Source organism: Cheilinus undulatus, linkage group 10 (assembly GCF_018320785.1).
Source record: "Cheilinus undulatus linkage group 10, ASM1832078v1, whole genome shotgun sequence".
Taxonomy (NCBI): Eukaryota; Metazoa; Chordata; class Actinopteri; order Labriformes; family Labridae; genus Cheilinus; species Cheilinus undulatus.
Window position 1 is genome coordinate 1,459,362 of NC_054874.1, and position 22,083 is coordinate 1,481,444.

The 22,083-nt window shown below is 39.6% G+C and overlaps 1 protein-coding gene across 1 annotated transcript; it reads right to left on the reverse strand.

Annotated features, from left to right (window-relative positions):
• Positions 1-1,573: 1,573 nt before the first annotated feature.
• Positions 1,574-21,274, reverse strand: LOC121516286 (LON peptidase N-terminal domain and RING finger protein 3-like). The gene is made up of 12 exons (XM_041797495.1): positions 19,811-21,274; positions 13,831-13,949; positions 13,587-13,709; positions 11,790-11,903; positions 11,366-11,576; positions 11,189-11,273; positions 10,434-10,548; positions 10,149-10,270; positions 8,134-8,292; positions 7,883-8,045; positions 7,625-7,774; positions 1,574-5,667 (listed from the first exon to the last, which is right to left on the reverse strand). The coding sequence occupies exons 1-12, from the start codon at positions 20,544-20,546 to the stop codon at positions 5,509-5,511; spliced, it is 2,256 nt and encodes a 751-aa protein (XP_041653429.1). The 5' UTR covers positions 20,547-21,274; the 3' UTR covers positions 1,574-5,508.
• Between the last annotated feature and the right edge of the window lie 809 nt (positions 21,275-22,083).

Genomic DNA, 22,083 nt, shown 5'->3' on the forward strand with positions numbered 1-22,083 from the left:
TCAGCCCTACCAGAGACCGGGGACCCCCACTGGACCTGAAGGTGGCTGAACAGCCAGGAACATTCAAGAATAGCCGTGTGCAGACAAGGCCGTCCATAAGGGGGGATAAAGAGGGAGGTTTCTGGGACCCAGCCTAGCTGGGAACCATGGAGGTCAGCAGAACCATGGTCCATTGTGAAGTTAAGCTGTGAAACCCATATTTTATATTTGACCTAAATAATAACCACTCTTCTCTACAAATATCTTTATTTATTCATTTGTGTAGTAAATAGCCTTCTTTAAATGAAAATAACTAGTGTATAAAAACATAATTAAAATGGGTTAAAAATGCTAGACTTGGTTAGTAATGGCAAAAAATGGTGGAAAAGTGTTAAAAGTGGAAAAAATGTATAAATGTGGCAAAAATGGGCACAAAAAGGGATTAAAAAGTGGCTGAAATGACTTCCAAGTGCAAAAAAATGGTGGAAATTTGGTGAAATGGGATGAAATATTGATCTAAACTGGCAAAAATGGGTTAACTGTGGTTAAAATGGACAAAAAGGAGTGTAAGAAGTGGTTGATAGAGGCAACAATAGGCAGAAAGGGGCAAGAATTGGTTTAGAAGTGGAAAAAACTCTTAGGTGTGGAGGTGTGTTGAACCCAAAGGCAGACGAGGATGACAAGTTTTAACAGATTTATTGACAATATTAAAGTGAAGGGGGGGAATCCACGAGTCCAGAATAGTGAGGGGGGTCCGGCTAAAGAGAGTGCGCTGGGTTTGGGGCGGGGCAGGAGTGAGGCACACTGTGAGAGGTAGACATTTCTCTGGTGCTGAGGCACGAGACTGCAGCCTTCTTCAAGGGAAGCTTAATTGGAGAGCGGTCTCAGGTGTGGGTAATTGGCCTCAGCGCCGCGGGGGGAAGGGAGCACCTCAGGAGAAGCAGAGTGATGTTAGCCACCAAAACCCAGGGAAACGGAACCGGAAGTCACCAAAATAAAACAAGAGTAACTGAAAACACCACAAAAACAGGCAGAAAAAGTGATGGAAAGGGTTTAAAATGGACAAAAATGGGTTTTAAGTGGCAAAAATGATCTAAAATAGACTAAATTGGTGTTAAAAGTGATTTGAAAAAGTCATATTTAGTCAACTGGCAACAGTGTATTTAAAAAAATATTCCTAGTTTTTTAAGGCATCTGGTGACCCTCTTGGAGTGTCTCATGACCCCCAAGAGGGTCCTGACCCCAAGGTTTAGAACCACTGCCTTAAAGAGCTAAATAATTCCAAAAACCTGCATGGGAAAGACTGCCGACTGGACAAATGTCCAAAAGATGACCACCGATACTCTCCACAAGGAGAGTAAGCCACAGAAGGTCACTGCTGAAAGGACCGGCTGCTCCCAGGCTGCATCAGAGCAGATTCATGAAAGCTGACTGGAGGGACAGGGAGGTAATGTGGACATATGACACAGTAAGAAAGAAAAAGTCAAAAACAAAAGGACCCGACTGATAAAGAATCATGTTCAATCAAACGTGTTTAAAACTAAAAATCTTTCTCATTTTCAAATATGTAAAAAATCACAATTTTCCAGCACAGTTTCAAAAACATGTTTTTATTGTCATGTGTCTGGTTCTCGCTACATAATCTGTAAAACAGTTCCACATGATTTTAGCTTTGAATGGGAGGCACTTGCCTTTACTTGCTGCATACATCGTATAAATTCACATGAATGGAAACACAGGGGGATGCAAGTTATTCAAATATATTCCAATATCCCAAAATGTCTTATGTACAAGGTAGAATAATAATAATAATAACCCTGGCGACAGTGAGACTACAGATCCTGAGGCCTGTCGGTAATGTCTTTCCCTTACTTAAACATGGAAGAGTAAAATGTGGATAAATGGAAGATAAATACATGAAGAAAGCAGCATCAGAACTCCAGATGATGCTCTCCTGTTACTGACAGGCTCCATCTTTGACTGGGATCACAGTGACTCCTGATAGCTCTGGATTCCAAACGGCTACGAGAGGGAACCTGCTCTAAGTTTTTAATGGCAGCTATCTTTCTCAGGGGAGGCTCAAATCTCTGCATGCATGTCTGTTTGATTACCAGCATGCTACAGGAACATGGTACTGATGGATTTTTGTTGCAGCATTTAGAAAGTGAGCAGCCCAGCATCTCTCAGTGAAACATAAACACTGTCACTGCATGCATAAATAATGACAAAATAAATAACGGGAAAAATACCAAAAGAGCAGAAAAGGATGAGTAAAAAACAAGAGGAAGAGATTTCAACCACGCTCCATGAAGAACAGGTTTAGATGTTTTTACTGGGATGGAAGGACAGAAAAGCTGTCAGACTCACTAAACTTCTACTGGAGTTTAAAAATCTGCTGTTCTCGGCTTACTGGTGGCGTGTTAACACTAAAAGGCAAATATTATAGTGAGCTGCAGGGTAACAATCATTTTGTTAGTAGGTGAAGTTGCCCTGAACTAAGGATGGATTTACTAAGATCCTGATTTGGAAATTTGCCATGTATGGAGTCATTGTTGTTGCAAAAGTCAGGAGTGCATTTTAATGTTCTGAGATTCATTGATTTAAGACTTAGATTTTCTTCAAACTTTCAGTAAAAACGTCCTTTTCATTTTTTGATGAACCAACCAATAGGAAACAGGAAGAGCACAGACCAATCACGTAAGCTCTGCTTGTTGCCATGCATTTGCTTTGATCCCACTAAGGCCTTGCCAGACGGAGATGAAAATATTTCCGTTTTGTTTTGAAAAAGTTTTCGGTAAAAATGGGATCATTTCAGGAAATGTCTGCGTAAGCACAGAACCTCTAAAAACGCTGTAGTATATATGCCAAGCCTGTAAGTGGCGCTGTAACACTGCCACGGAAATGCACCAAAAGAGATAAGAAGTTTACGGAAATCTGCCACAGACTTTCTCTTGGTTCTTCTGGTTGTTCTCTGGATTTAAGAACGTCTGGTGTCTGCTGTTCTCGGTGGTAAAGGAACATCAGAGTTTGCTGATAAAGCCTGAATTAGCTCAGTAGCTTCTGCAGCATGAACACAGCCCTATTATCCGCCATTGTTGTGCTGGTTTGATTCGTGCATGCGCTATGGGCTTACACCATGTATGACATTATCATTTCAAGAAAGATGTGGTTGGCCGTCCACACAGAGACGACACGGGAAGCGTTTACAGATTTGTTCACTCTGGGACCTGGTTTCAAAAAGTAGCGTTTACAGTCCCCCAAAATGTTGTTTCAGTGTGGATGAAACGCAAATATGACAAAAATATTTACGTACACTCCTGAATTCATCTCCATGTGGACAGGGCCTAAGAGGGTCCCAACATTCTGTCACATAGACACACGGTAAAAGTCTGAGAACCAGAAATCCTCATCAGACTTTTACAGAAATGATCAAAAATCTGTAAACAATAGCAAAATAGTGGATCCAGCGTAAATAGCTGAATAGTTAATTAGCCTAAATTAAGTCTGTATGAGGAACTGAGTTGGAGTTATAGGACTTAGAAGTGGACTGAGAACACTGTGGATTGTTCTGTTTTGTGCTTTTTCTTTGTGTTTTTTTGCACCAACTGAAATGTTTAATTTTCTCGAGTATTCAGGTAGCTGGTTCACTTGGTTCATGCTTTAACCCTTTATGCCCTCCTCAGGCCTTTTTGTACATTTTTCTCAACATTTTTTTTTAATTTGTGATCATTTTGGCAGTTTTATCATGAATTTCTGCAGGAACTTTTCTTTCTAGTTTAATTTTTGAAATCCAACACGTTTTACTCTTACATGTCATTTATACGCTATTGATGCATGTTTTTGCAATAACAAATTAAATATTTCAAATATAATATTTGAAATATTTTTTGTTAAAAGTATTTGTTTTGTTATTAGTATATTTTTGTTAAAGAGATTTATGAAAAAAAGTAGAAAAAAGTATTGATGATTGGTGATATAACAGTGTCTTTTTTTTGTACATGTATATTTTTGCCTCAAAGGTGTCCATAGGGTTTCCTAATGTTAAAGCTGGCACTACATAAAAAATACAAATGCAATCAAATCAGTTTTGTTGCTCATCTTTGACCCATTCAAGACTCCTATCACCACCAAAGCCCCTTCTTTTTACTAGTCATTATATGGAAAATAATGCATTTTTTGTGTTTTTGTAGTAAAAAATAAACTATTTCAAATAATTTAACTGGCATTTAAAGAGTTAAAATTCTGAAAACGAATGAATGTTTGGTATTTTCGAGCAGGTCTGAAGTTGTTAAAGAGATTTATGAAAAAAAGTAGAAAAAAATATTGATGTATGCTGATTTAATGGCAGTTTTTCTGTATGTGTACATTTTTTGCCTCGATGGTGTCCAGAAGGTAGTAAATTTGAGGGCGGCACAGGGGTTAAAGGTGTTGATTTTGCAAAATGTTTATGAAGGATTTGGGGGGGGGGGTTGCTACCAGAACCAGAGCTGCTGGAAAAGTGTGAAGACTTTGAGCTCAATATTTTGATCACACAGAGAAAGTCTGCACACAGATAAAAATCAGAGAGTCGGTTTCACGAGCAAGCAGAATCAACCTGAACGAGACGAGAATGATGGTTGGAATACCAGAGAAGGACATTTGAGCACGCACAAAAAAGATTTGAGAGCATGCAGACATTTTAGTATTAATCTCAAAATCTAAAAAAAAAAAATGCTGTTGAGTTTTGTAACAATAATGACTCCATAGCTTTGACTGCTTAGAGTCTTCTTGGGAAAATTAACTGAGATTTTAAGAAAACACTCCCACTGAAGTTTTTTAAGTGTGTGGGGTGTTTCTATGTGCACCATGTAAAGGAGGAAGACCATGAAGCTACAGAAGTGGAATAGAGCAAGAAAGGCAACAGATTCACCTGGACAAATTAAAGAGCAATCATCAGAGACGGTAAGATCTGAAATTTGGTATTAGTTTGTTTTTCTGAATGATGTGGAAGGAGTCATACAAAAAGAGCATCTCTATGGTCACTTTATTCGTTCTTCCAGGTGCGTTTGTTTTCTCTCTGCAGACGTCCTGCACGCTCTTCGACATTTGGGCACTGTGTGTGCAGACCCTTAGATTTGAGAAGTACTGCATGTAAGAACGAGGTTTCAGACCATAAGCACGTTTAAAGGAAGCTACTAGTTTGGTTAAACTGGGTAGGAGGGAGCACAGTCTTACTCACACTGCCTTAAAGCAATCAGATTTTCTTCCTGCTCAGCCCTAGTTTACACGTGCAGGAATGCTTGGCTTACTTCCTGGAAGATGAAAGTAAAAAATGAGCATGGATGTCATGGTGTCTGTAAATATAGGTCTGTTACGTGTATATAGGCTGCTACCTGACTTGGCAGTGCTACAACAGATAAGGTGCAACAACATCATCAGTTCTTTGTGCATCAAGGAAGAACAACAGGTCAACTGCTGCTTTGGATAAGAGAGTTCGTCCAGCAGGTGATTTACTGCATTTTTAAGGTGGGCTCATGCTTGAGAGGCATGTCATCGATGCCTGCTGTGGGCCATGAAGAGCAGCACCTTCCGTATGCCACTGAGGCGGTCTTTGAGAGAGGTAAGAGCCAGGAAAGGCAGCTGGGCTCGGCCTTCTAACGGAAGAACAGCTAGTAACCACCAGCACCAGGAGGGACCGTTGGGACTGGCCTGAGAGAGGAGAGAGAGGAGGGAGGGAGGGCACAGAAAGAGGGTCTTAATTACAGAATAAATAAAGGTTCAATGGGCTCTCCCACCTTTATTCATGTCAGGCTGGATCATCTGTTTCTCACCAGAACGTAAATTTGGTTGTTTGAGTGATTTTTAACAAATCAATTATCAGGGGAAACCTGCTTTCTCACCCCGTAACAACAAGATAAGTTTGATCATGAAAATCAAGCCAAGGTTACACATCATCATGGAGCAACAAGGATCAAGTATTCAGACTTCGTTCATTTAAATGCACTTTTGGTAAATTTGCTTCAAATTTTGTAAATGTGTTTCAAACTTTGTAATGTTGTACCAGACTGTTAATTTATAAAAGTGTTTGAGACTTTGTTTATTTAACTGGACTTTTCTTACATTGTTTCAAATTTAGTAACTGTGTTTTAAAATTTTAAATTTTGTATCAGAATTTGCAAATTTTGTGAAAGTGTTTTTAGACTTTGATTTTTTTTTTCAGACTTTAGGAATTTGTTTTATGTTTTGTAAAAGAAGTTCAGACTCTGTTTATTTATTTGGACTTTTTGTAAATTTGTTTCAGGTGGTGTAAAAGAGTTTCAGACTTCCTGTCCATCAATTTTTTAAATTTTAAACTTTGTTTTGGAATTTCTAAATTTGTTTCAAGTTTTAAAAAGTGTTTCAGACTTTGATTTCTTTATTGGCCTTTGGAATTTGTTTTATGTTTTGTAGAAGGATTTGAGACTTTGTATATATATTTGGACTTTTTGTAAATTTGTTTCCAATTTTGTAAAAGTTATTGAACTTTGTAATGTTGAACCATAATATTTTAATTTATTTAAAGTTTTATAAAAGTGTTTCAGAATTTTTTTTATTTAATTAAAGTTTCGTACATTGTTTTAAATTTAGTAAATGTATCTTAAATTTTTACATTTTAAATTTGTATTGGAATTAGCAAACTAGTTTAAAGGATTTTAGACTTTGAGGTTTTTTTTTTTTATTGGACTTTGGAAATTTTTTTCAATTTGTAATTTGTTTTGTAAAGGAATTTGAGACTTTGTATATTTATTTGAAGTTTTTGTCAATTAGTTTCAAATTTTGTATTCAACTCTATTTTTTAAAGTTTTTTAAAAGTGTTTAAGACTTTGTAATTTTAATTTTTCTATTTCTAAATTTGTTTAAAATTTTGTACCAAACTATGTAAATTTGTGTTGTCGTTTGCTTAATTTTCCTGCTAATGTTATTGTGTTTTATAAAACTTATTAATGCTTTGGTTTATGTAAATCTATATCAAACTTTGTAATATTGTATTTCACTTCCAGGCCACTGTCGAAGTATTTCTAAAGACATTCTTTTTTCTTGATATGTGGCAATAAAATTATTAAATGTGATAACCAACAATAAAACTGAGACTTTCCAGCATAACCTTTATGACTGAAATAACTCACCTTTTATACGATCATGACAATAAAATGATATCTGTGCCTCTTAGTTGAGGTTTAATAGAAGTTAAATCTGCTTTTGAAGAACTGGCTGCACCAAAACTTTAACCAGCCTCAAAATAATACGAACAAGAGGATGCATTATTTTCTTTAAAAGTTGAAAGATTTCTTTTTGTTTAACAGCTGATAACTTGAATACCAAAAAATGTGAGTAGCTGGTAAATTAACAAAGCAACAGTGGCCATGTACTGTACATGCTGTATTAAACTGCAAATAAATTTACTTATATATGCCACAAGTCACAGCTTAGCTCTAAATATTGGCCATATTCCCTCATTAGTGAAGTATTTTATCTACAGATTTCCTTCTGGGCTCTTTAGTCTCTCTCTGTTAGGACAGTCTGTGTAGGAAATCAGAGAGAGAGAGTGGGGACAGACTGGGAGGAAAGGAGCTGTAGATCAGACATCAGAGAAAATTAAAGTCTGACTTTGTACGTGCGTGTTCACCTGAAGCACAGAGTCCTTTCCCGGCATGGGTCCGAAGTGTCCTTCGATGCGTTCCTTCTGCTCCGTCTTCAGGGAGTTGACCCACACCAGGGCCTGGTCGTACACCGTATCATGAAGAGACTGCAGCTCCAGCTCTGCTACACCCTCCACCTGCACACAGAGATCCAGAACTATGACATCCTCCTGTGACCCTGCATCAAACCAGCCCTCATCCATCCTCATAACCCCGCTATGACCCGGTCTATGTCCACCTAATACCTTCACATCCTCTAGGTACTCTATATCAGCTGTATTGTATCCATCCCTCTTGCTATGCTGAATAACTTTAAACCTCCGTCTGCCAATGGTGTCCACGACTGAACGGCCGTCTGAGAAGAATTTCACATCCCGGATCTCCAACAGGCACCCGTAGTCTGCAAACCTGGAAACACGAGTAGAAAATAAACGTCCTTGATGCATACTGTACTCTGGTTTTATATACTTAATAACAGCCCCGTCCCAGCACTCACCCTTTGAGACTGTCTTCCAGACACATCCCAAAAGAGTTGGTTCCTGTCTCCATGCATCGTCGGATCATGAGGCGGTAGCAGGGCTCGAATATATGGAGAGGACAAGGGACAGTGGGAAAGGCCATGGTGCAGACGAATATAGGCACATTCTTGTTAAGACTGAAAGAGACAAGAGGAGAGAAGAAGGTGAGCCGATGTGTAGTAAAGGAAAAGCAGAAATATGTCTACAGTTTTAATTACAATAGTTTTCTATGATCATAGAGGAACTCTCAATCCCAACGACTAAAAGGGAAATTTTACTGTTTCCATCTACAAATCAGTTTTTTATTTATAATCCAGCTGTCCCTTCAGATTAAGATCTCTTTGACGTGGGAGACCAGGACAGCATCGCAGCTATAGAAAGCAGAAAAAGCTGCACTGCAAAAGCAAACAAGTTAAACCATCTCAAAATGATTGTTCAAACTGATTACATCAATGTTTTTAGGTAGTAAAAATACATTTTTGAGAAGACTCCAGTTAAAAAATATAATTTACTCTTCAGTCTGGGAGGAGTTAAGACATCATTAGAGGTCACTTAAAGGTCACATATAATGCAAAAATCCCTTTTTCAGACTTTTGTGACAAAAACATGTGCCCCTGGCCTGTCCACAATACCCTCAAGTACCAGGAAAATCCACCCCCCAACACCTTTAAGACAATGTGTGCTGAAACAAGCCGTTCTCAGATTTTCCCCTCATGATGTCATGTGGGGAGTTAGCCCCGCTCCCAGGTTCAGTTGACCCTCCCCACTTGGAAGAAAGTTCCGCCCTCCTCTCCTGATAGAGAGCAACATCCATTAAGCCACATCCATTTCCTGAGAGGGGCATGGTCAGGGGCGGAGCCAGACAGTTCAGTAACATTTAAAGCCACAGACACAGCTCATTCTGAGCAGGGCTGAACCAGAGGGGTTTTTAGACATGCAAACATCAAATACTGGAGTGTTTTTCAGCAACAATCTTCACAGGCATGTTTCGGGGACCTCTGAGACTGATATAAACTTGTCTTAAAAGGGTAAAATATGTCCTCTTTAAAAACAGTATTTGTTAATTAGCAGGAACTTCGCCTTTTTAAGTTACTTATCTCAAATTTACTTGTACATTTATACCAACTAAACTTTTTAAAGTTATACGCTACACTTTCGTACATTTAATTCTATTAAATGCAACTTAAAACAACGTGTTTAAATATTTTTCCTAAAGCTTAATGTTCTTCATCTGCGGTATTTTCCCTTATCTTTATCACAGACTTTAACCTTGAACATTTATGTGACTCCAGGAGACGATTACTGAAAGATGCACACTGGACCAGGAAGTCCTCTTCCATCATGTCAAGTGTACAATCCCACTTCTCTGAGTCAGTAACTTCACTCAGTGTCTAATGCCCAAAGGCATTCTGGGAAAACTGCAGATTAAGGGATGATTGCCAAATAATTTGAATACAAGAACAAAAAACAGAATGATTGCATATTGTTCACTTAAAACTAAAAATGTATTCCATCAGCCCAGAAAAATAGAGCTGAATGAGCTTTTTTGGATTCTTAAGTTGACACAACTCAGTTCTTTTAAAAACCTTCTGCTGTTCAGTGCAGCATAGCTTCAACAAACCTGGATTCATTCATTCATCCATTCATGTTGTTTAAAGCACATTGAGGGAGAACCTTCATTATCAGTGGGGAAATCATGACTGCAGCTTACGCCCAAACTGTGCAGCCACTGACAAATAACAGCAGTGACCTCCAGTGGTGAAACAGTTAATTGCATGAGATCATTTAATGGCACTGTTCCATGGTATCACATGGAAACCAAAGTGGGAGTCCCAAAAACGTCACACATTTCTGAGGGATAATTCTATCGTAGAGAATACACTGCTGACATCAGACAGCCAATAATACCGTCTGCTCCTCGCCATCCTCCAAGCACCTAGAAACAAGACAAGTAGCCTGGGCATAAAGACGAGTGAAGGAGAGCAACACTTACTTTGAGAGCTCAGCCATCTCCTCCTGATGCATCTTCTGTCTTTCTGTGAGTTCAGTGGAAAGATACTTGGATATCAGGTTTTCCATTAAAACCGTCTTACAGTATTGCCTCTTCACCAGGTACTGGAAAGAGATAAACACAGAGAATGAAGTCTAAAAAACAGCAGAGACTGAATGATGTTGTGGCTGATGAGGGACAACAGGAAGAAGGAAGTGGGCGTGTCTAATCCCCCCTCACTCCCAGCCATGTCTGACATTCTAAAGGCGTTTAAACAGCACATCGTACCTCTGACAGCTCCTCCTTACAGAGAGGACATTTGGGGTTGTGATCCAGACATCTCTCAAGACACTGAAGACAGAAAGTGTGGCCACATGGTGTCGTCACTGGCTCATAGAAAAGTCTGGGAGGGAAACGGACAAATAAACACATTTAATGTGGGCATGTGGAGGAACAACTGTGGAAATGGTGGATACAGTACGTCATATCATGAAAATGTACAGAAGAAGATAAGGGAGCACTCATGTCATAAATTTTAACATTTTATTGCAAAATGGATTTATAGTTTTACTTGGTGAGGCTCTAAAGATTCTCCCTGGGTTAGTCAACAGCATGCTTTGACTTTCCAGGAGTGCATGGCTAGAAAACCCCATACAGATGCATGCATTAATGAAAATATGTACTGAAAAAAAAAATTAGTTCAAAAGCAATTAATACACAGTAGTGTGAATCTGAATATGAGGGTGCAACAAGTTTTATGCTATAAAGGAGGAGGCTGGGGTGGAGGAGGTGAAGCTTTATGCTATAAAGGAGGAGGCTGGGGTGGAGGAGGTGAAGCTTTATGCTATAAAGGAGGAGGCTGGGGTGGAGGAGGTGAAGCTTTATGCTATAAAGGAGGAGGCTGGCTTTTCATATTCTAAAATTAAAGCCAGAATTCTGACTTTAATCTCAGATTCAGTGGCCCTAATCCTCTTCCATGCAACTGTTTTCATGAATAATAATTGGTACATACTGTGTTTCACTGAATCAAAATCAAACCTCACCTCATACAAAGCGAACACTCCAGGTCTGTTGGGTCAAAAACCTTGATGACCTCGGAGCTCAAAGAACCGGCCACATTCTCTGTCGCTGAAAAGGGAGGGTTCCACATATGAACAAATCAAACATACACGCTCCTGAAGGAAAAAGTGAACATGTGATGACTGTCTACCAGTCCTCACCCGTCTTGGATCTCTTGTAATCGTCCCTTCTCGGTTGTCTGTCTCCTTCCTCCTCTGAGCTCCTCCGTTTCCTTTTCAGCAGGAAACAGTGATCCAGCCGTCTGACCTCTGGCTTTTCCCGACCATCGACTTCACCGTCATGTGAACTCTTGGTCGCAGGAGGAGCAGAGGCAGAGTTTGACAGTGATGACACCAAGCTTGGACTGTTTGACTGAAAAGGAAGATAGAACAGGAGAATAAAACCAATTTCCCTCAATGGCATGATTTAATAAACTCAGGAAAATGGTTAGTTATATGGGTAATTAAAAAAAAAAAGGCAAAATGTAGTAAATTATTAGGTTTTTGTAGCATTGAGCTAAAGTGTGCAGACATACTTTATTTTATTTCATGTGTTTTTAAATATCAGAGATATAATTGCTCTTACCTGAGATGGAGTGTTTATGTTTTTTATGTGCGTTCGTAAAGAATGAATACTGGAGAACTCTGAGATCTGTCCTGGGACCTGATCTGTAACAGGAGCCAGGAGGTCACTGAGAAGCTGAGAGAAGACAGACAGACAATCATATGACAGACGTAGGCTTTGAGTCCCTGGTAACATGTCGGTTCTCTTTGCTCATGTTGTTTCATCTCTAATCTTCACAGGAAAACAGGAAACGTGGAGTTGTTTTGACTATATTCTGAGACAGTGGCCCTCATTGGTAACGATGTTTTTACCTGTATAAATTTAAACAATAATGATCTATAATTCCAGTGAATGAGTTCCCTTCAGTTCTTATTGCTTTCATTAAAGTGCAGTGAAGTGACTTTGTGTTGTGTTCAGACTTCCACTGCTGCAGTTCTCCAAATTTGTCAACAATTTGCCTCATTTTTTCACTTTTCTCACTACTTCATAACAAGCTTTATCTCTAGTTTGTTTGATCAACGAAATTGGAAATTCCAAGTTGGCATCACCAGAAATGCGCCCTGAACTCATAATTCCAACTCTGCCATGAGCTTGTAGCAAATTAAACATATTCAACCGGGGTGTTACGTCATTCCCAGTTCTGACATCTGACTCTCCAGGTAAACAGAAGGCAGCATCAGATCTGTAAAAGCACTGGGTTTTATTGCCCTCAGTATAGGCTCACAGGCACAGCTGCCTTCCTCTTAGCTTATCAATCACACGGACTAGTATACGATCCAGAGCTAGGCAGCAGTTTAGACCAAATTGAAGCTGTAATGTCAACATGAAAGGAGGAAAAAAATCACGGCATTATACTGTTGATTTAGTCATATTTTCATTGAAAGAGTGAAAATAATGAGGATTTAGTTGCACATCTCCAAATCCATCCTACAGCTGTGGTTGAATTGCTATAAATTGCTCAAATTAATTCCTCTACATTGACACATTTGAAGATCTGTGTACGCATTTGCAAAACTACCTACGCGTTGGCAAATAATCTTCCAACCATTATAGCTCCATAATAGGAGATGGATTAATTCAAAAATTAGGTCATTTTCAGAATTGCATTAGTAAGTTGATATTTATACCAAGATTAGCTGAGTCACCAGTTACCAGGTGAAGCGCAGTGTGTAAACTGAATATCAACATCTAGAAGTGGGTTCTAGATCGCATTTCTCTGCTGGAAACTGTGGCAACCAGTTGAATTTAATGTGTTTCTGTAATGTCAATACAATACAATAACTTTATTTATCCTTTTTTCCTCTATGTTACCATGGAAACATGTAAAAATCCAAGATGGTGGCATCCATGGAGGGGACCCTCCCTATGTATGAATTAAAGGTTTATTCTGAGTTATTTTTTTCAAAAAAGTTATTTTTGAATATAGATGACTAAACACTTATTCAGAAATGTTTTGCTTTACTTTACCCAGTTTGTTCAGCTAAATGCTACTAGGCTAAATATTACTCACTGCACCTTTAAGTACCCACATAAAGCAGGATAGAAGGATCCTTGCCTTATGAGCAGTTGGTCAACATTGAGGATCTTTCAAATGAATAGTTGAGTATTTGACTCCTAGTTATCTTAAAACACCTAACATAAACAGCAGTTATAGCCTCTTTGTTTTATATGATGACTGCAGTAAAACATGATTTATTATCAAAATAAAAGACTTCACAAACTTTGATATAAAAATGCATGATTTTGAAGACTGAGCGACTGGATAAAGACATTGTACTTCTATCAGCAGGTCCCCACTAAAATATAATGTTAACTTACCTTATGAGCCTCAGTCTTGGCCAGTCTGCAGTCCGGCTCTATGGACAAACAGACCAGGTACTCTCTCAGAGCCTCCTCTGTCCTGCCCAGCGACACTAAGGCCTGCGCTTTACGAACATGACCCTGCAAGAATGTGGAAATATATCTTAGATCTACATGGGAGACTTTTACAGTGAACAGACCTAAACAGGCCATTGCATATCCTAGCATACTTCAAAGTGAATTAGTGTTTATTCTGATGTACCTTGGACCAGTCCGGCATCAGTCTGCAGGCCATCTCTGCATCCCTGAGGGCCATCTCATGGTGTTTAAGACTGGAGTGAATCTGGGAGCGATTACGGAACAGTATGTGGTCCATCGGTGCTGAGGAGAAAAGAAGGGGTTTCAGTTACTCAGGTAATTTGTTGCTAAATACCACTTTGCCTGCGCTAAAATGCCTTTAAAATGTTCACAGAAAGATTTACGACCCTTATATTGTGGCATTTGTCTCAAACATACTGCAGAACTTTAAAGAATCCATTGCACCACTTTAAGTGTTAAAAGTGTTAAGTGTTAAAAAAACTAAAATATATGGTGGCATATGTTTTAACTTCCATGAAAGACTGCGACTTTAAAATGGATCCCTCCCTACATTATACAACATGTTATGAAAAAAAAGCACTGACTTACAAAACCATGCAGTAAAATCAAGGTCACCCACATTTTCAGTTGCATAACTTTAAAAGTGAATGCAAATGTCACCCTGGGGCCAGGAGATAAAATATATAACCACACACCATATATACATAAAAACCAGACAATTGATAAAACATTATGTTAGCACAGGCTGCACCTCCTCTGCTTTCCTAAACTTCCACAAACTCAGCGCATTTATTCTTCAGTTAAAAAAGCGGCCAGAACGATGCAGCTAATGGTGCAGCTTTTACCAAGATTTAGAGCAACAAAAACTCCAAAATAATTCTTTTTTTTTGGTTTATAATTTTAAGTATAAATATTTTTAACCTGTGTTTTATATGATGAATGAAAACAGAAGAGTCTAATTCAGTTAGGTCAGGCATCTCAATCAAAAGGGATTATTTCTATAATCTAATTTACGAACAGGGAGCTACAGAGTGTGTTACACTAGAATTTGACATCTAATCCCTATATATGCTGTTTGCAGATAAAAACTGCTAGTGTTCACTATCTAGACCAGTGGTCCCAAACCTTTTTGTCCTTAAAAGCCTCCAGTCTGAAGAGTGGAGACTGTTAGAGCTGCAGAAGGAGGGCCTATTCCTGTTGGTGTGATGGTCAGGTGGCCGAATACTATTGTCCATATAGTGTATGTAACAGACCAGGGGTGGGCAACTTGCAGCCTGAGCAGGGATGCCGATAAGGCAGGAATTAGGGAGAGCTTTCTGGGTCCCAGCCACCTTGGGAGTTCATGGAGGTCCACCAAACCATGGTAGATTATATTATATATTATAGATGCAACCACAACAATTATTTCTCACCTTCTTAACAATGCAACAAAAACATACTCTGCATCGATGCTTCTGTTAAATTTGGCTTGTTCCAAAAGTTAGCCTCTTTTCTTACTATGGCACTAGCCCTTTTGATTGGTCCGGGCCAACTGTACTAAACCATTTGGCCATTAATATCAGACTTCATAGCGATGCCAAAGCCTGCAGAATAAGAAGACAAACGGAGGCAACTTTCTAGGATACTTTAAACCCAAAATAATTCGGGCAGCACCCAAAGGTGGTGAATGTCAGCCGTTCCTATAGGCAGGTCTGGGCCCAGGGGTCACATATGTACCCCCTTCTAAGCTCAAGAACTGATCAACAAAATATGAACATGAGGAAAGAAAGGACAAAATCAGCCACGAAAACATGAAAAATTACCATATTATTAACTTTATTATTAACTTTATCACTGGATAGCCCCTTGAGATGAACCATCTCGTTTTAGAGGGGGTCCAACACAGAACATAGAAACAACACATTTACATAAAAATACATGTAACAAAGTCTGTGATTAATGGTTTATATCTCAAGTGGGGCTGTTAATAGGTTAATTGAATTAACTGCAATTATTTGAGATCCATAACTAGTGCACACATTTATTTTAGCAGTGATTAATCTCGTGCTTTATTTCTTCTTTAATCACACTGGCTAAGTCATGTTAGCATCTCCCTGCAGCTGCAGTGATGTAAAATCAGTCATGCCTCATTTACCAGTGGACGAGTCAGAAGTCATCTCATCCTTTTATTATTAAACATTTACCTTTTGGCTGCTCACTAATTTTATTTAAGATCCATAACAAACAGTGTCTGTGTTCCGTATATCATTCCAGGAAGTGGGAACTCCTCAGCGATAGGCAAGTGATTCTTAGGATGCTTTTCTGAGCACAATATCTGCACGATGTTATGCAAATGAATATTAAAACCATACTAAATGCTTATGCCCTTTCTTTCATATTAATTCTTCATATTAATTCTCTGATCCCAACATTAACAGCAAAAGTCAAAAAGATGAATCATTTCTTGTTTATTTGATTTCGTTTCAGAAATGTAAACAAGAAAATGAACCAGCTTTCATTTATTTGTAATTCAATTATCAGTCAAATATTAAATGAATGGATGATACAGGGATTACTGGGGGTTGGTATGATGGCATTAAAACAGTGTGATCTAGGGCTGAATGGTTTGAGAAAAAAATCAAATTGCGATTTTTCCCATATTTTGCGATTGCGATTCAATATGCAATTTTTAGGCTCCTCATCTTATGGATTATTCAGCAAACATAGGCAATAAATCATTCAATATTATAACTAACACAATATAAGATCAATTAAACTAGGGATAAAGATTTGAAAAACAATGTCTAGTTGGGATTTGGGCTCAAATAGAAAATTTGATATTGACTGCTATCCTGAAGGGAGGATATTTTTTAAGTTATTCTCATTTTGATTAAGAAAACAAATACACAAACTGGAAAAGTAAGAGTTTAGTAAACCATTCTGAAAGAAGACACAGGAATGTTTGCATGTAGAGCAGTGTTACTCAACCCTGCTCAACCAAAGAGCATAGTTGTTTAAAAAAATACCTCTGCAAGAGCTACAACGTAAATGGTGAAAAGTGGTAAAAAACTGATTAAAGTGGCAATAAAAATTAGTTAAAGGTGGCAAAAATAGTCAAAAAATTGACCAAAAAAGGGGAAAATAGATGAACAATGTCAAAAACTGGGTGAAAAGTGGAAAAACAGGGAGAAAAGGTGGCAAAATAGGGCAGAAAGTGGCAAAAACTGATTAAAGTGGCAATAAAAGTAAGTAAAAGATGGCAAATGATGGTCAAACAGTGGTAAAAAGGGGGAAATCAGGCAGAGAATGGAAAAAAAGTGGGTTAAAAGTGGAAAAACGGAGAAAAAGTGGCAAAGACAGGTGAGAAGTTACCAAAAAATGAGTTACTGGTGGCAAAAAAAAACACAAAAACATGACAAAAAATTAGTTTAAGTGACTAAAATGGACAAAAATGTGAGAAAAATGGTCAAAAAGCAGCAAAAAGTGGCAAGACTGCTGAAAACAGTGGCATTTAATGGCAAAATGCAACTTAAGTGGGCAAAAAGTGGAAAAAATTGCAAATAGCAAAAAGCAGGATAAAAGAGGCAAAAAACTGGTGGCAAAAATGTGATAAAAGTAGTAAAAATGGGCAAAAAATGGCAAAAAGAAATGTCAAAAGTGGGCTTAAAGCAGTAGAAATGGATAAAAAGTAGCAAAAAAATTTACAAAATATTGCAAATAAGGGCAATGGAAATACATGTAAAAAATAAAGGTTGAAAATGAAAGCCAACTGTATTAATGTGGGGATTCAAACTTTTTAATGTGACTGTAATGGATAATTTCTGAGGTCATAGTTTCCCTTTATAAAGGTTTTCTGGGGGAATAATATTAAAATTAAGACATAAAACAGCCAGAAATCATCAGTAGCCATGTGTTGAGTATCACTGGTGTAGAGCATTAAATCTCTGCTGCTGCAAAAAAAAATCAGAATGGTATTTTGACAAATTTCAGATTTGAAAATATTTCACTCTGCGGTTTGAAAATTGCAGCAGGCCTTATTTTGATTAATTGCCCAGCCCTTATATGATCAATATAAGTCAGGTATCTTTAGAATCATTGAGCCAAATTCAGAGAGTGTTAGGTTGGGCCCCGCTCTCCCCTACTATGTTTATAGAATTAAAAAGCTGAAATTCTGTTGAATCTTGAGTTTACTCCTTAATTTAAGTACTGATGTTTGCTTTTGAGTTTAGAAATATAAACGCTGGTATAATTAAGTCATCTGAAACCTTTTATTTCTTGTTTTGGTGAATTATAAGAAATCAAACTAATAAATTGTTAGTATCCTACATTTATCAGACATGTGTCCCTGTGGCAGTGAGGCCGCCCCTCCCTGTAGTGGACGGTTTAATAACAGGACCATAAACTACTGCTGTGAACATCAGTGTCTCTAGTGGTGACCTGTAATAATACCCTTGACCCACATTTGCCTGAATCATTGTTTGACGTTGCACAATGAGGATTCAGGAGGAGGTGGATTACGTAGTTACGTAATGTTTGGTTCACTAGCCCAGCCTACATAACGCCGTTATCCAACGCATGGAGAGCAGACGGCTGTTAGTGGCAGCAGCAGTGAAACAGAGACTGTGACACAGTTTATAAAACCGAGTCATGCTATGGCTCCAGTTATGACCAAACACCTGCCATATTAAACTGTGATTATAAACCCAGAGCTCCAACCTATCAGTACACCTGCCATATTAAACTGTGATTATAAACACAGAGCTCCTACCTATCAGTACACCTGCCATATTAAACTGTGATTATAAACACAGAGCTCCTACCTATCAGTACACCTGCCATATTAAACTGTGATTATAAACACAGAGCTCCTACCTATCAGTACACCTGCCATATTAAACTGTGATTATAAACCCAGAGCTCCTACCTATCAGTACACCTGCCATATTAAACTGTGATTATAAACCCAGAGCTCCAACCTATCAGTACACCTGCCATATTAAACTGTGATTATAAACCCAGAGCTCCAACCTATCAGTACACCTGCCATATTAAACTGTGATTATAAACACAGAGCTCCTACCTATCAGTACACCTGCCATATTAAACTGTGATTATAAACCCAGAGCTCCTACCTATCAGTACACCTGCCATGTTAAACTGTGATTATAAACCCAGAGCTCCTACCTATCAGAACACCTGCCATGTTAAACTGTGATTATAAACCCAGAGCTCCTACCTATCAGTACACCTGCCATGTTAAACTGTGATTATAAACCCAGAGCTCCTACCTATCAGTACACCTGCCATGTTAAACTGTGATTATAAACCCAGAGCTCCTACCTATCAGAACACCTGCCATGTTAAACTGTGATTATAAACCCAGAGCTCCTACCTATCAGTACACCTGCCATGTTAAACTGTGATTATAGACCCAGAGCTCCTACCTATCAGTACACCTGCCATGTTAAACAGTGATTATAAACCCAGAGCTCCTACCTATCAGTACACCTGCCATGTTAAACAGTGATTATAAACCCAGAGCTCCTACCTATCAGTACACCTGCCATGTTAAACAGTGATTATAAACCCAGAGCTCCTATCAGCACACCTGCCATATTAAACTGTGATTATAAACCCAGTGTTCCTACCTATCAGCACACCTGCCATGTTAAACTGTGATTATAAACCCAGTGTTCCTACCTATCAGCACACCTGCCATGTTAAACTGTGATTATAAACCCAGAGCTCCTACCTATCAGTACACCTGCCATGTTAAACAGTGATTATAAACCCAGAGCTCCTATCAGCACACCTGCCATATTAAACTGTGATTATAAACCCAGAGCTCCTACCTATCAGCACACCTGCCATGTTAAACTGTGATTATAAACCCAGAGCTCCTACCTATCAGCACACCTGCCATGTTAAACTGTGATTATAAACCCAGAGCTCCTACCTATCAGCACACCTGCCATGTTAAACTGTGATTATAAACCCAGTGTTCCTACCTATCAGCACACCTGCCATGTTAAACTGTGATTATAAACCCAGTGTTCCTACCTATCAGTACACCTGCCATGTTAAACTGTGATTATAAACCCAGTGTTCCTACCTATCAGCACACCTGCCATGTTAAACTGTGATTATAAACCCAGTGTTCCTACCTATCAGTATAGCCTGGTTGTATTTCTCCAGCGCTGCTTCCACCTTCCTCTCCGCGTACAGACCGTTTCCCTCCCGCCTCAGCCGGCCAGCCTGGTGGAGGACCGGGAAGCATTTGGCCAGCAGGCTGCTGAGGACCACGTTGACCCGGTAACTCTGCACGTCTGCTACCCTGGAGCTGTCCCTGCACTCCTTGCACATCACCGGCTGCTCCCTCTCCTTCCTCTCCCTCTCCAGGCAGTTTTTGCAGAAGCAGTGCCCACATGGCAGGGTCACCGGCTCGAACAGAAAGCTCAGACACATCCGGCAGGAGAAGTCTCTGAACCCGCAACCTGTAGCATCATCCGCGGGGCTTCCAGGCTCCTCTGCCGCCTCTCCCTTCACCTGCCTCTTAATGTTCCCGGACAGATACTCTATGAGGTTTTCCAGTTGTGTGGGTCTCAGTCTCTCAATCTCAGCGGCTTGTCTGTACACATCGAAAGCTTCGGCGAATTTCCCCCCGAAAGCGAGCGCGTCAGCCCGCTTTATCATCAGCCCCCGTCGGCTGCCTACATCTCTGAGCCCCGCTAGCTGACACTCGTAGATATCCGCTGCCAGGTCGAAGTTTTTCGACTGGAAAGCCTCAGCTGCAAGCTGCAGCATACTCTCATCCTCCGTCTCCATGCTCCGAGTCCATCCGCTCAGAGAGCCCGCACTGCGCATACCGGGACCCCAGAACTGGCGCTCATGCTCGCGCATGCAGCCCGGACGCACTGACTGCGGTGTCAGTCATAGTCTGGTCCAGCAGGAGCCGATGTAATTCTCAATGGAGCAGAGGAGGGAAAAAAAAACCTTACGTAAAAGCCGCGTCATGTGATGCCATCCAACTGCTCTCATTGGCCGAGTTTAGAAAAACTGTTACAAAACAATCTGCCATGTAACAGTTTCGTAGTCGGGCCAGGGGCAGGAGCATGTCTGACCTGCATGCAGGAGTTAGTAGTGGAATGAGGTGTCTGGACTGGAACCTTCTGTTGAAGACAGCGGGACTACAGCAACACCTGCTGCACACACAGGGGGCATTCTGGGTAATTTATGTGAGCTGGTTTATCAGGATCCTCAGAAATGTTTGGATTCTCATAAACTAGCGATTTATTTAGGCTGCATGATTTAAAGACATACCACACACTCAGTGATAACCAAACTAACCCCATATAAGAGCTGTTTAGTTTTTAATAGAGCTTTGAGGACAGTTGTCAAGGTCGGCCCCATTCAACACTCCAGACATTTGCATAACTTAATCCCACCGCCTAGAAAATCAAACTGTTGGCTAAAGGGATTTTTGTAGTGAGACAAGCACTGACCAGGTCAGTTATAGTAGAGGATATATAGGTCGGCCAGTCTGGCCTGTGAACTCAATCCAACTCACAGACACAAGCAGCTATTGACAAATAAACCACAGACAGACATTTATGTAAAAGAGGCAGATTCTTATGTTTGAATGAAAAAGTAGGCCTACTGAAGATCCTTTGGCCTTTCAGACATAAAGGTCTGAACTGCATGTTTTAAAGTAGGCCAACAATGCAGTCTATCCAGGTCTGCTACCATAGGACATCTAGACCTCATTTATTAGGTTAGTAGCAGTTATCCTCACCGTCACCTCACTGACTTCTATTATGTGACTCCAATAAAAGTAGAGCTTGGCAACAGCAAAATCAGGAACACCGGGATCGACAGGGAATTTTGCCAATATCTGACATACATATATGTTCAAATTCATTTTAGCCAATACCAATATTAAAGTACAGATTTTAGATTTAAAGTCAGCCCTTCAAACACACTTCTAATCCTAAGGAGGTGTTCCAGTCAGTGTACTTTCTGGTAGTTCATTTTCCTGTTTGAAACCAAACTGAAGAAACAGGAGAAACTCCCATTATTCTGTTTTTTCGTTTTTGGTCAAAAAACGGAAAAACTAACCTTGCAAAGCAGATGGATACACCCGTTTCTGTGTTTCTCACTGGTGAATCAATCTTGCAAAGCTCCCATCTGAACCGTTTGGGCCCGGTTAGGAAGTGACGGGACCAATCAGTGACGAGGGGCAGTATGCGGGCGCAGCGGAGTCGGGGACGTTAGCAAGCAGCAGCAAGAGCTGGTGCAGTTATGGAGGAAGAGATTAGCGTGGATGCTGCTAAAGCGCCAGTTTTATCAGAACTTGAGAGCATTTCTCCGTTAAAAGAAGAACAAAGAACAGCAGTGAGATGTTTTCAAAAACGACAAAAGTCAAGTACATATAGTCGCC

Excerpts from the sequence above, each read along its gene's own strand:
- LOC121516286 (XM_041797495.1), bottom strand. The coding sequence starts at position 20,546 with ATGCGCGAGCATGAGCGCCAGTTCTGGGGTCCCGGTATGCGCAGTGCG. Across the intron at positions 8,293-10,148 it reads GAGATGGCTGAGCTCTCAAA|TCTTAACAAGAATGTGCCTA; the intron begins GTAAGTGTTGCT and ends TGTCTCTTTCAG. Across the intron at positions 5,668-7,624 it reads GAAAGGACTCTGTGCTTCAG|GCCAGTCCCAACGGTCCCTC; the intron begins GTGAACACGCAC and ends CTCCTCTCTCAG.